We start from the raw sequence: 14,302 nt of genomic DNA, 5'->3' as shown, positions 1-14,302 counted from the left end.
AAAAAATCTCCATAAACACTCACTTGAATCAAGAGACCTATTGTGTCTTATTTCTACGTTTTACGCTGAGCTCTGAAGCAGACTTACTGAGCAGCTGACAGCTGTTGGACATCTAGAACTAGATCAGAGATGCAAACTCCATCATCCCCACATTCCTTGTAGAAAGGGATCTACAAAAAAGGAAAAACAATCCTACACATTTGCTCTGGACTTAAAAACCAAATTGTGGAAGAATATATGTAGTATTATTCCATTTATATAAAGCCCAAAACCATGCAAAAATAATATTTGGGGAATATAAACATGGTTAGCAACACCAGGAAGAAAAAGCATTGATAAATGCAAAATGCAAGGTGATGATTTGCCTCGGGTAGCAAGAAGAATGTGGATGTGATGGGGATAGGGAGGGATACAGAGAACATAGGTATTGGTAACATTTTTTAAGTGGATGGTGAGCACAAAGTGTTTGGCTTTATTGAACACCTCTAGTGGGCCAGGCACTGCTCAAGGGGCTGGGAATAGAGCAGGAAAGACGACAAAAACTGCTGTCTTCGTGGAACTTGCATGCTGATGAATTTCACACAGAAGAGTGTTTCATTTAGAAGACTAACAATTGAAAAGTTCTGCCCTTGGTAGCTTTCAAACAGTACCGCAGGGACCGTGAAGCTTTCTTAGCCAGTCTGAATTCCAAGAAGGGCAAAACGCACTTACACTGAAGACCTTGGCCTTCTCAGAGTAGGCTTCGAGGGCAGGGCTGGTGCCAGGGTTTTCCAGACTGACGTTGACACACAGATCCAAAGAGCTGACAACATCAGAGGGCTTCTAAACACACAGAGATACAGTGTAGCAGTTTTTTAGGGCACGGCAGCTTCAAAACAAGAAAATGATGACAAACATGTCCAAGATTAAGAACATAGTCTGCTCTCAATTATGTGGAGTTACCCTTGTTTTGAATTTTCAAGACTGTGGCTTCTTTACGGTCTTAATTCTGCTCTTAGCCTCTTCACTATTAAGAAACCTAGATAAACGTTAAAAAAATTAAAAAAAAAAAAAAAGAAACCTAGAGACTTAGGTTCAGTAAAAATCTGAAGCAGCATATCTGACAAGTTAAGCTTGTCAGTGATCTCGCTATTCATACACAAGTAGTTTACAAATATTTAGAGGATCTGCCCAATTTTAATGCTTAAAGCATCTGTTGGGGCACCTGGGTGGCTCAGTCGGTTAAGCATTCGATTTTGGCTCAGGTCATGATCTCACGGCTCTTGACTTCGGGCCCCGAGTCGAGTTCTGTGCTGACAGCTCAGATCCTGAAGCCTGCTTCAGATCCTGCGTCTCCCTCTCTCTCTCTCTACCCCTCCCCTGCTCATGCTCTCTATCAGTACATGGTTCTTGGGTTGTTGGCTAGGTCTTTCCAGTTCCTACTGCCAAGATTTAAGATAGTCTTTAGATATCCTGACCAAATCTTTGGGAGGGAATATTATGACCTAGATGGAAGGTGCTCAGGGCCAGTGTCAGACAACGACAAGAGAACTCCCTTAGTCAGAACCTAACTTGCTCTGCAAAGCCAGATAAAGGGGATTCCCACATGGGAAACCAAGTCCCCCAAGTTTTGGCCCTCATGTACGTGAGAAGCGACACTGCCTCTTGCATGCATTAGATGAAGCGACTATCACTTGGCAGTCATTAAAGCCGACTCTACCCAGCTACAAGCACAACTTCTCCACTCCGCCTGCACAGCAACTTCACTCTGCCCTCAGTTCTTGTCAGGAAAGAACAGTATCTCTACAAATGGTAAACCCTAAAAATCCAATTTGCCTTTTCCTGATTAGTGATATTTGTTATCACCTAGTCCATTCACAGGCAGGATTTACTCCTGCCGTGAGCCCTTTTGGCGGGCAAGACTAGCATGGCGTCCTGACTGTAAGGAGAGGTTTCCTTAGCTGGCTGCAGGGTTGGCGCACAGAGTGGGTGTGGTGTTGATATCCAATATACTGTGTTAACTGAAACAAGATCTCTGCCCTGACCCAAACCGCACACATCTTCTAAAAACTTCACAAGGACACATTTGTGTGAAGAGGATATATATATGAATGACAGCCTGGCTGATTTCATTCCCCCAGAATGGACTCCATGTTTTATTTGATCTACCACTTAGCACAAAAATAGAGAATGAGAGCCAGCTTTTATCCCTTTAAAGAATCTGTATAGTCAGCATCTTAAAAAAGGTCCAGGCCTTCATAAATAAGACTTCTTTCATATGAACAAGAAATTAAAACAATCAATGGATTTTAATTCCTGTGTTAACTTTGTTTTTCCAAATCATACTTAACATTTTTTGAGATGGGATCTCTGTATCATCAATCTATATCAGAAATATCTGGGAGTACTCCTCAAATCTGCATATTCCTTGGACGTTCAAATCCAGATTACTGGTGGTGAGGACCCTGAATATGCATTTTATAAACTTTTTTTTTTTTTTGGCAATTCTTATACATTTTAAATGCTGAGAACCATATTCTAGGAAAATTCTTAAGAAGTTCTTTTAAAACTGATTTCCTGAGGAAATCACACTTTCAAAGACCATTACATGGTTTCTAGGGGGAAATATTCATACAATTTATAAAATAAATTTCCTGTGGGAAATTTTCCCGAGAATTTTTCCTACTTGTGAGATTTTCAAAATTCATGTGAACTGTAGTAACTGTGGCATAAGATTAGAATAATATTTACCTCATAATCTACCTTTCTTGTCCTATATTAATTTAAACCCAATAGTGGAAATCAAAATTGGCATTGTTCATTTCAGCAGCTTAAAATAAAATTTTTCCCTGATAGGAAAATGCTAAAATAAAATTTACTATCTACTAAAAGCTCTCCCTGGTAAACATTTAAGAAAGCACTGTCTTCGATTTCTTTAACAATCTTATTTTTTAGCTTTTTGGTTGGAATTCCAAATAATATTTCTATGCTATTAACATATTAATAGAATGTGACCATATATTAGCATAAAGATAGCAGGATTTCCTGCTCATGAACTTAGACAAGAAAAGCATTAATTAGAAGGGCAACCATTTTCTAACTTGTAAGCTTTGTTTTTAGACTTGGACCATTCATTAGCCTCTAAGAGGAAAGGAGGTGATAGAGATGACGGAGACCTTACCTGTATGTGGATGATGTACTCAGAGCAACTCTGTGTTTGACTTACTATCATATTCTTCTGCAGGCATCTTTCATTATTTTCTTTAAATAGCCCCCTGGAGGTTACTCTGGATGAATATAGGTCTGCATCAATTGTGATGTTGTATATAATGGCTAGGATAAAAATCACAAAGAAATGTTAGTACAAATAAACTTTTACAGAAAAACCATCCCTGCCTAATTGTATCTTACTGGGTGAAGTCAAGGACTTCAAGAAAATATAAAAACAGTCTTTACATTGATGGATTGTGAACTGCAGACATTTGTAATTCACAGTCTGGTGTGACGTAGGTGACTGTGGATACAGAGAGAGTGAGTCAAAGAAGCGTGGCTTGAAGCAGTGGGAAGAAAAGTAGACTTGACCGAGGAAATCTACTGAATGAATTTGGTCAAATCACTCACTTCTCAAGCCTTGGTTTCATCACCCCTAACATGGTGATATGTCAAAGAAAGAAATAGCTACCGAGTACCTACAATTGAACACATTCTTGTATGTTATCTTATACAAGTTTTACTATAATCCCAGAAAGTGGATATTATCATCTCATTTTTCAGGTAATAAACACAGTAAAAGAGGTGAAATAAACCAGCTGTGTTCACAACAGCTAGGGCATGGTCAGAAATAAAACTGCAGTAATTAAAAAAAATTTTTTTAATGTTTTTATTTATTTTTCACACACACACACACACACACACACACACACACACACACACACACACAGACTGTGAGCAGGGGAGGGGCAGAGAAAGAAAGGGAGACAGAGAATCTGAAGCAGGCTCCAGGTTGGGGCGCCTGGGTGGCTTAGTCGGTTGACGGTCCAGCTTCAGCTCAGGTCATGATCTCACGGTTCATGGGTTCGAGCCCCTTGTTGGGCTCTGTGCTGACAGCTCAGAGCCCAGAGCCTGCTTCAGATTCTGTGTCTCCCTTTCTCTCTGCCCCTCCCTTGCTCATGCTCTCTGTCTCTCAAAAATGAAAAAAACATTAAAGTTTTTTTTTAAAAACGAAGTAGGCTCCAGGCTCTGAGCTGTCAGCACAGAGCCCACCACGGGACTCGAACTCAGAAACTCTGAGATCATGACCTGAGCTGAAGTTGGACACTTAATCGACTGAGCCACGCAGGCACCCCAAACTGGGGTAATTTTGAAATCAGAATTCATTCTTTCACTTTCCATGCAGTTGTGAAGATTAACTAATTTGAGTGTTAACTGAGATACTCTGAGGGAACACTCTCGATGCTTAGTTCAGGGAAGGCATGCAACTCTGCAGGAATAAGTTTGGAATCCGATGGACTTGGTTTGAATTCTAATTCCACCATTTATGAGTTCTAGGACTTTAGGCAATTTGTGTAACCTCTTTGAAACTCCATTTCCTCATCTATAAAACAGAGATAATACTACTAACCCAGGGAAATGAAAATGAAAAAAAATGCAATAAAAACTGATGTCAGTTGCCAATACACAAAGTATCAGAGCCTTCAACTAAAGCTATCCAAAATTGAGAAAGAAAACCTGATATTATTCAAAGCATCAGCTGCCTTATCTGGGCTTACTCTATCTTATGATTTTCAATATTTTAAAGATTGAATAGACTTCCCAAAAACATTAATTCCACAGGTTACATTTAAAATACCTATTAGAGATGTATAGTTTTTCTTGCTCCAAGAACTTAGTGAAATTCACAAAGATAGATAAAATAGAAGTGAATCAAATGAACTAAAACTAAGTGGTGAAAATAATACAAAGAAAAAATAATGTCAGGGAGGGGAACATAGCTAGGACAAAGTTAGTATACATGATCATATGATTTCTTTTTTTTTTTTTTTCCAAGTAGTCTGGTAAAAAGGTATAGTCTGATGGGCATGAATTTTTTTTATGTTATTAACTTTTAAAATGGAGTGAGCATCTGATACAGTAAATAACAAAGACCATATGCTTTATAAGTTTAGTTTTCAAAGTTGTGAAGATGGGATTCAGGTCTTACATACTCTTATTGCCAAGCAATTAAGTGACAAATGATCACAACTGGCTTGTCTGCATGGATCTGAAGACATCAAGGAAAAGGTACCCAATGGGAAGAAAGAGCAAGTTGAAGGGAAGGACATTCTTGAAGTCTGCTTTCGAGTGTCTGGTAACAGAGGAGTGAAGCCCCATCAAAAAGTGGAAGATATAGGAGGCAAATCCATGCTTTCAGGCCAGGAGAGCTAACCAGCCAGCTATTTCTGCCAACTAATATATTTCCCAAATTCATGTTTTAAGCAGACCAGCCACTTAATGTCCCCCTCCCCCCCCCACACACACAGTTTTTATTGAGATGTAAGGGAGATGTACTGAGTTTTAGTTGTAGAGTGCAGTTATTTTGTATATGTAACTATTGGCAAATGATTACAATAATGTTCATTAACAGATCATCCCCTCACACAGTGCCAATTCTGTGTGTGTGTGTGTGTGTATATGAGAGAGAGAGAGAGAGAGAGAGAGAGAGAGAGAGAGACGTTTAAATCTGCTCTCTTAGCAATCTTCAAATGTACAACACAGTACAGTATTGTTAGCTATAGTCACCATGCAGTACATTACATCTAGCCACTTAGCGTTTGTGCGGGAATGGTTTTTGACTCAACTATCATGGCTACTCAAATGGACCTGCTCCAGGGCAGGTCTGTGAGATGTGCTACTCAAAGTTGGGTCAGCATTTGAGTACCTGAAAGGAAAAATGCCAGATAGATACAAAAAGTAGGAAACTATGGAAGACATGCCAGGATGGGAATCCAACTTCTGCTTTGTGTTTTTAACCTATGTATTTCTTGGTATGAATCATGACAAAGGCTGAAAATATTAGAGGCAGGTTAAGTTGGTTTGCTAACCACTTAATGAAACACTTGTAGGAACTGCAGGTGCCTGAAGTGTAGAGCCAGACTCCGAAGGAAGGAGGATTAGAACCCATGAAAAAGCAGCAAGTGAAAGAAGGCAGTGTTTGATCGAGTGCTAAATCAATTGCTATGCTCTGTGGGTGCTGGAGCAGGAGAGACGAACGTGAGGGGCAGTGGTTAGAAAGGACTCGGCCAAGTTCTGAAAGAGGACTTGGCTGGTCCAAGAGTGAGATGACAGTTTGTCCAATTTTCCTCATTCTCGCCTTCTGACAGGTCACATATCAGAGTTTTATTCACTTCACTGCATTAGAGCATTTAAAACACTGGGTACAAACTACATACTGGTTTATATCTTCTCTCTCATTATTTCACGCATATTAATTTCTCAAAAATAGGAATATTTGGGGGGCGCCTGGGTGGCTCAGTTGGTTAAGCGGCCGACTTCGGCTTAGGTCATGATCTCGCGGTCCGTGAGTTCGAGCCCCGCGTCGGGCTCTGTGCTGACAGCTCAGAGCCCGGAGCCTGCTTCAGATTCTGTGTCTCCCTCTCTCTCTGCCCCTCCCCTGCTCATGCTCTGTCTCTGTCTCAAAAATAAATAAAACATTAAAAAAAAATTAAAAAAAAAAAAAAAAGAATAGGAATATTTGGTACCTGTACTGAACGCTTCGTATCTAGGCCATGTCACAGCTGACACACAGCATACTAATATGGGTGTATACCAGCGTCATGTGTGTGTGCCCAAGGTTTGGGGTGAGGAACCGATGGGTAAAAGAAACTTGAAGGATAGAGCTGAGCAAGCCTGGGACTAGATCACAGAGATAGTAACTTTCTGTGGCAGAATGTGATCTTCTCGAGATAGTGAAGGGAAGATCTAATCAAACCTTCCATGTCTAATTAACTATGCTCAGGCACCTCAAAGGAGTGGCAACTGAAATGTCTGCAAGACCCTTATTTCTTTTGGCCTAGAAATCCAAAGTATAGGTGACATTCAGGACTAAAACTCTACAAGGACACCTATCTCCACACAGATTATTTCAGGCCAACTCACCCACTTGACTGTTTTGCTTAGTAGGTCTAAACTTTGCACTGAAACAGAGTTTGAGTTTTATGTCAGCATTCTTGTTGACCAAAGTAATTTTTTCTGGCGTGAAAGAAGCATCCACAGATACATCAGCAATACTCTGTGACCTGAAAGACATAAACGGAAACAGATATTTTCCTGCCAAGTGCACACGTGATAACCTTTACCTAGAGGACCCGGGGCCAGCATTATCTAATCATTCTCTGCATGATCTAAGCACTTTAGTGCTATTTCATATTTGAAAGCCCTAAAATAGCATCTAGGGATAATGTCTTTTGTGTTTTGTGACTGTATTGCCAGCCCAATCCACATTTAGTATTTGTTTAATGCATGCATGAGTGCAGGACGTGAGTCTGCAACCTCTTCGCAAATAAATTTCCAAAGGCACGGTCCCTGTTGTGTTTTGCCAGCTGGAAGCAGTGATGTTTCCTCTTCCCACAAATGGAGGGGACAGAGCGGGTGGCAAGGTGGGGGTGGCAGGGCTGAGGAGGGTCTCCCTGTCGCCTCCCTTAATAGTTGCCACCGATTTTTGGATGTGTGGCTTATGACCATGATGGTGGCAACTAGCGTGACACCAGAAAGTGGCGGAGGCATCTCTCGGGCAGGGTGCTACACATTTCTGACTCTGGCACAGCCCTTTAGATATCTGAAGGGCTTTGCCATACACATGGCCTCATTTGCTCCTGTAACAGTCCTGTGAAACAGAACAAATATTGTCTCCCTTTTATTGGTGAAAAAGTCTGAAACAAAAGAGAAAACATTTGGTAACTTCTCACTTTACTGAGTAACAGTTAGCAAGTAAGAAATTAGAACCCATGGTCTCCTAGTTCCTCTGCCAGTAAAATTGTCAACTTCATCATAATGACTCTTTGTGTACATGCTCCAGTATTTACAAAGCAGCAAGCAGTAATGAGTAACTTCATTGTTGTGAAAAATACAAGAAGATGCAGAAAACATTTTTTTTTTTTAAATTTCAGGAACCACCTGAAGGACTTGAGTCAACTGAAAAACTGACTTAATTAAAACTCATTAATCAGGTACCTATAAGGCCCCCTAGTAAGCAGTCATAAAATATCCAATAGCAAATGCAATGTGTCCTCAGACCTACAAGATCTAAAATGTCTATGTGAATGTTTTGTGTAAGTCAATCTCTTTCTTTAAGTCAATCTTTTATCCCAGTGTAGATGGTGCCACTGATTTAAAAAAACAAGTTTACAAAATCATTTCAAATTATTCTCAGGAAGTTACCCAGAAAATCCAGTCTCAGCACCTTATAAGAATGTGACCAGAGAGGTGCCTGGGTGGCCCATTTAATTAAGCGTCTAACTCTTAGTTTTGGCTCAGGTCATAATCTGATCATTTGTGGGTTTGAGCCCCATATCAGGTTCCACACTGATAGCATGGGGCCTGCTTGGGATTCATTCTCTCTCTCTCTTTCAAAATAAATAAATTTTAAACAAAGTATTTAAAAAATTAAAAAAAAATGTGACCACAAAATGGCATGAACCTAGCTTGACTAATCATTTCAATAAATTGATCTGACTCCATGTATCTTGACTTGTTTGAAGAATCAAATCCACCTTCAAAGAAAAAACTTTGGTCCTCACTGACTATATTAAAAGGGAACGTCAGGGTATCTGGCTGGCTCACTGGTGGAGCGTACAACTCTTCATCTCAGGGTTGTGGGTTCGAATCTCACTTTGGGTGTAGAGATTAAACAATATAATCTTTAAAAAAAAAAAAAAAAGGAGTGTCATAGGATAGTAATAATCCAGGCTACCAAGGATGAAGCCCACCAAGATGGCTCGAGGGTGATGTTCACTGAAACATGATTTCTTATAAAATTTTTAAAAAATAAGTCACATAACTATGTTATCATACCTTGTGTTTCTCTAGTAGCACACTACTCTTAACTTACTCTTAATTTATTCAGTAAATATATTTAAAAATTTTTCAGTCTTAGATGTCACCCAGGAGTTTTTTCCCCACATTAAGTTTTCATTAAGATGATGCACTCAAAATAATGCATTTTGTCTTTTAAAAGCACAAGTGAAATATTGTAAATAGTTCAATAAGACTCTGAAACAACACATAGATATGTGATGTTTTTCTGTTCTTGAAGTATTTGGGCTTTTAAAGCACATTTTTCAACAGAGACCAACGAATGAATGAAATATATTTTTGAGGAGGACTCTTGATCAAATTCTTAATTTCCTTCTGATTCCAATCCCTGGCCAACCCCATATATTTATTTTTGTCCTTGAATCACATAGCCCTGGAATCCCTTATTGTTCCTCCCTGCTCTTCAACTCCTACCGAGGTCAATGGGAGGTCAGCTAAACCTAAATAATGGCTTCTTGTTTATGACTAATAATTTCAAAAGTTACTTCATAACCACATGAGAAATTACACTTTACTTGTGTGGTCTGAATGTTCGGTATTTTTTAGGGCATTCTCATGAGGTTTCCTTTCTGTGAGCTGAGGTAAGGCTATTTGAAAGATCATATTCAGTAATATCTTGGATACCATTTCAAAGCCTTTGTCTTTTCTATGTACTTTTTCTGCTCACCGTATAGAGAGAAGAGGCACTTGATGGCAACATTAAGCAAAATTTTTTTTCTCCCATGAGGAAAAACACATTTCTTCCTTTATATAAACTATGATCCATAAACGTCCTAGAGTCTTTTATAATGCATGTGGTATTTCCACAATTCCTGCACAGCTATCTGCTGCTCTACTTAGCAGGTCATTTTTTAGTTAGCTAGTTTGTGTCTGGCTCTCCATGGACTCACCAGAGCTGAACCACTTGTCCAAAGGCACCAATGGACACATCAGTGATGGAATCCCCATTTAAATCACTGTAGCCATCCAAAGATCTCCCAAAGTACTGGAGATGGCTCCTAAAGGCTCCATCAGATCCCAAGATTTTCTGAAAGAGCAAGTTTGACATGAACTTATAATGCACAACAACTGAAGTAGAAAAAAGGAGCTTTTATACAGCACTGTTAGATTCTCTATACAGCCACTTTTCAGGTTGTTTTATTCTCCACAAAATTCCATTGGTTTTTCAATCACAGCCTTTCTCATCGGTTGATCATTCTTGCAGCCACGTCAAAGAACCAGCATGAATCTTTTAATATAAAAATCACAAAGCAGAAGGAGATGAGTGGACGGAGTGGGATTTGAAGGTTGTGATTGCTCTCTTAGCCCACTTCCTTCAGGACTTTACTGGAAAGTTGCCTGATCAATGAGGTCCTCTTGGTCACCCTTTAGAATATCTGATAACTCCCATACCTGAACTTTAAAAAAATTTTTTTTAAATTCCCTATCATTTATGATGATCTGAATCACTTTATCTCATTTATTGTCCCTTAGTCTTGACAAAAACATAAGATCCACGAAGCGCAGAATGATACTCACATGTCAATACATCACCATGGAACTCACGGATTACCTGGGAATACTTCATGCGAATGGTGCCCTCGTGACCATTGTAGATGTACACAGCTCCAGAGTTCTGATTTTCCAAAGGTGAACCAACTATTACATCATTAAAACCATCCATGTTGATATCTGAAAGAGCTGCAATCGCTGAACCAAACCGAGCATTTTCAACACCCTTAGGGCCTTCAAGAAATTGGTGCCAATTCAAAACGCCCTTGGAAAGGGGAAAAGGGGATGATTAAAGCAAAACCTTATAATTTTTATCATTACAATTCACAGCAAGTGATGCCCAAACCAATTTTTAAACTGTTAAAAGTAGACAATTTTGAATCTAGATTTCAAAATCCTCTACTTATGATGAGAATCATACCTAAGAATTCTAGCAAGTAAATTCATAGGATATGTGCTCATAGACCAAAGTGAAAGGAGGGAATTCTCTTTACAGTGACTGTACAACCTACATAAAACTATCCATACCTTTGGCTCCTTTTCCCCTAAACATTAGACTCTTTACCTGTTTCCAAACCTTTTGATTTAAAATTTGCTGATGAAAATATACTAGTATCTTAAATAAAATTAAGGTGGAGACACAAAAAAACACAGTATCTTAATTCAGACCTTTACTTAAGAATTACTGAAGAGTGGCATAACTCTAATGGGATAGGAAGTCAAAAATGAGACAGTTAGGTTCTGGTCCAAGGTGGCAACCCTGAACTCACTTCCTCCATGGAACATACCAAATTACATCTATTAAAAGGATAATTCCTCCTGAAAAAGAACTGAGGGCTGACTGAACAGTTACTGAACAACCAAAGATAGAAAAAATGGCAAGAGAACAACAAGAGAGATGGGAGCACAGTAACAAAGGGAAACTGATGCAGTGGGAATGCATAGTACTGAGCGACCAGGAACAGATTCCTCTATTCTTGGCACAGAAAATAAGCCACAGTTTACAAGAGCAATTAGCATAGAAGATGTGGTGTGTGTGTGTGTATACACATACACACGTATATGTACATGTACCTGTATATGTATAATATGTATACATGTATAAGTATATGTATAATGGAATATTACTCTGATCAAAAAGAATGAAATCTTGCCATTTGCAACACTGTGGATGGAACTAGAATGTATTATCCTAAGCAAAATAAATCAGGCAGAAAGACAAATATCATATGATTTCACTCATTTGTAGAATTTAACAAAACAGATTAACATAGGGGAAGGGAAGGAAAAACAAGGTAAGAATAGAGAGGGAGGCAAACCATAAGAGACTCTTAACTACAGAGAACAAGCTGAGGGTTGCTGAAGGGGAGGTTGGTGGGGGATGTCTAAATGGGTGATGGGTAGTAAGGAGGGCACTTGTTGGGATGAGCACTGGGTGTTATATGTAAGAGATGAATCACTAAATTCTACTCCTGAAACATTATATTATATGTTAACTAACTTGGATTTAAATAAAATTAAAAAGAAAAATAAAAGCAATCAGCATATAAAATAGACAACACTAGAACTCTGCCACATGGTGGAGGCAGTTTTAAAAGGGCCAAGGAGTGGTAGCGACACTCTCTTCCCTTCTATCTTAGAAGCACAGACTGGAGCAGGGTCCGAACACCCTAATTAGTGGGTTCAGATGCCATAACAGGCAGCTCTCAATACTATTAAACAAATTTTTTTAATGTTTATTTATTTTTGACAGCGAGACTGAGAATGCCTGTGCCTGAGTTGGGGAGGGGTAGAGAAAGAGAAGAATCCTGGAGTAGGCTCCAGGCTCTGAGCTGTCAGCACAGAGCCCAACGTGGGGCTCATACTTGGGAATGCTGAAATCGTGACCTAGACCGAAGTCAGACACATAACCAACTGAGCCACCCAGGTGCCCCATGGTCTCAACACTATAAATGGCAGGTCTGGTCATCACAGGGAGCTTGCCACCTCAGCAAGCCCAGGGTCTGCAAGCCCACACCAGCTTCTGTGGTACCAGGACACAGAAAATAAGCTGTGGAATTTTAGGGCTCCCTTTGTTTTTGTTTTAAATTTAATGAAAAAAACCAAGTTTTTATTTTTAGTTTTTTAAAGTTTAAAAGAGTAACTAGCATATACCGTCCAGCTCCAGCCAGCCAGCAAAAGTCACCAAGCACACATAGTCTGCACAAGCGGACATCATACACAAGTACCATTCACCATCCTTCAAGTTCAGGAGCAATAGCCATTCTCCCTAATCCTCAGAAACAAAGTCAAGCAAAATGCAGAGACAGAGGAATACATTCCAAAAGAAAGAAGGAAAAACCGTAGAAAAAGAACTAAATGAAACAGATAAGCGACATGGTGGATAAAGAATTTAATGATTGTGAAGATACTGGGCTGGAAAAAAACGTGGAAGATCTCAGTGCCACTTTCAATGAAGACATGGAAAATATTAAAAAGAGCCAGAGTTGAAGAATATAATAACTGAAATAAAAACACACTAGAGGGAATCAACTGTTTATTAGAAGATGCAGAATATACCAGCAACCTGGATGACAGGGTAATGGAGAGCATACAAGTTGAACAGCAAAAAGAAAAAGGAATTTTTAAAATCATGATAGATTAAGAGAGCTTGTGGACAACATCAAGCAAACATTCATATTATAGGGGGTCAGAGGGGGAGGGGGAGAGGGAGGAGGAGGAGGAGGAGGAGGAGGAGGAGGAGGAGAAGGAGGAGAAGAGAGAAGTGTATAGAAAACTTATTTGAAGAAATAAAAACTGAAAACTTCCTTAACCTAGTGAAGGAAATAGACATTCAAGTCCACAACAAGTTCCAAACAAGATGAACCCAAGGAGGTTCACACCATGGCATATAATAATTGAAGTGTCAAAAGGTTACAGATAAAGAGACAATCTTAAAAGCAGCAACAGAGAAACAAGAAGTTACTTAGAAGGGAAAAATCTATAAGACTCTCAGCTTATTTTTTCAGCAGAAACTTTGTAGGCCAGAAGGGAGTGGTATGATATACTCAAAGTGCTGAAAGGAAAAAACCTGCCACCAAGAATAATCTACTAGGCAGGGTTATCATTCAGATTTGAAAGACATACAAAGAGTTTCCCAGACAAATGAAAGATAATGGGAGTTCATCACCAGTATACCAGCCTTACAAGAAATATTGAAGGAACTTCTTTAAGTGGAAAATAAATGGCCATAATTAGGCCTAAGAAAATAGTGAATAAAAAGCTGTACAATATGACAACATATACACAGAATGTGGAGAAGGGAGTAAAAAGGGAAGAGAAGGGGAAAAAGAAAAAGGTTTTCCCTTCCCCCGTTGGAATGTGTATGAACTTAAATGACCATCAAATTAATGCAGACTGCTATCTACTTATGATGTTATGGTAACCACAAACCCAAAACTTATCATACATACAGAAAAAGAAAGCTAACACTATAGAAACTCACCAATCACAAAGAGAATGGGAAGAAAAAAGGAGAACAATAAAACAACCAGAAAAATTTAAAAATGACAAAAAGTACATACCTGTCAATAATCACTTTAAATGTAAATGACCTAAATACTCCAACCAAAAGACATAGGGTGACAGAGTGAATAAACAAAACAAAAGCAAACAAACAAACAAGACTCATCTATATGGTGCCTATAAGAGATTCACCTCGGGGCGCCTGGGTGGCGCAGTCGGTTAAGCGTCCGACTTCAGCCAGGTCACGATCTCGCGGTCC

The 14,302-nt window shown here is 39.2% G+C and overlaps 1 protein-coding gene across 1 annotated transcript in view; it reads right to left on the bottom strand.

Annotated features, from left to right (window-relative positions):
* The window catches only part of ITGA2 (integrin subunit alpha 2), a 102,410-nt gene that overhangs the window by 18,187 nt on the left and 69,921 nt on the right, over window positions 1-14,302 (bottom strand). Inside the window, exons 14-19 of the mRNA XM_040496824.1 lie at window positions 10,601-10,804; window positions 9,939-10,075; window positions 7,114-7,253; window positions 3,161-3,312; window positions 712-822; window positions 88-170 (exon numbers count right to left, since the gene is read on the bottom strand). Coding sequence (XP_040352758.1) covers window positions 88-170; window positions 712-822; window positions 3,161-3,312; window positions 7,114-7,253; window positions 9,939-10,075; window positions 10,601-10,804 — 827 coding nt within the window. The remainder of the gene's footprint in view (window positions 1-87; window positions 171-711; window positions 823-3,160; window positions 3,313-7,113; window positions 7,254-9,938; window positions 10,076-10,600; window positions 10,805-14,302) is intronic.

Source organism: Herpailurus yagouaroundi, unplaced genomic scaffold, assembly GCF_014898765.1.
Source record: "Herpailurus yagouaroundi ecotype Mexico unplaced genomic scaffold, PumYag 29, whole genome shotgun sequence".
NCBI lineage: Eukaryota > Metazoa > Chordata > Mammalia > Carnivora > Felidae > Herpailurus > Herpailurus yagouaroundi.
The sequence above is the reverse complement of the archived record's forward strand: the minus strand, read 5'-3'. Positions and strand labels throughout refer to the sequence as shown.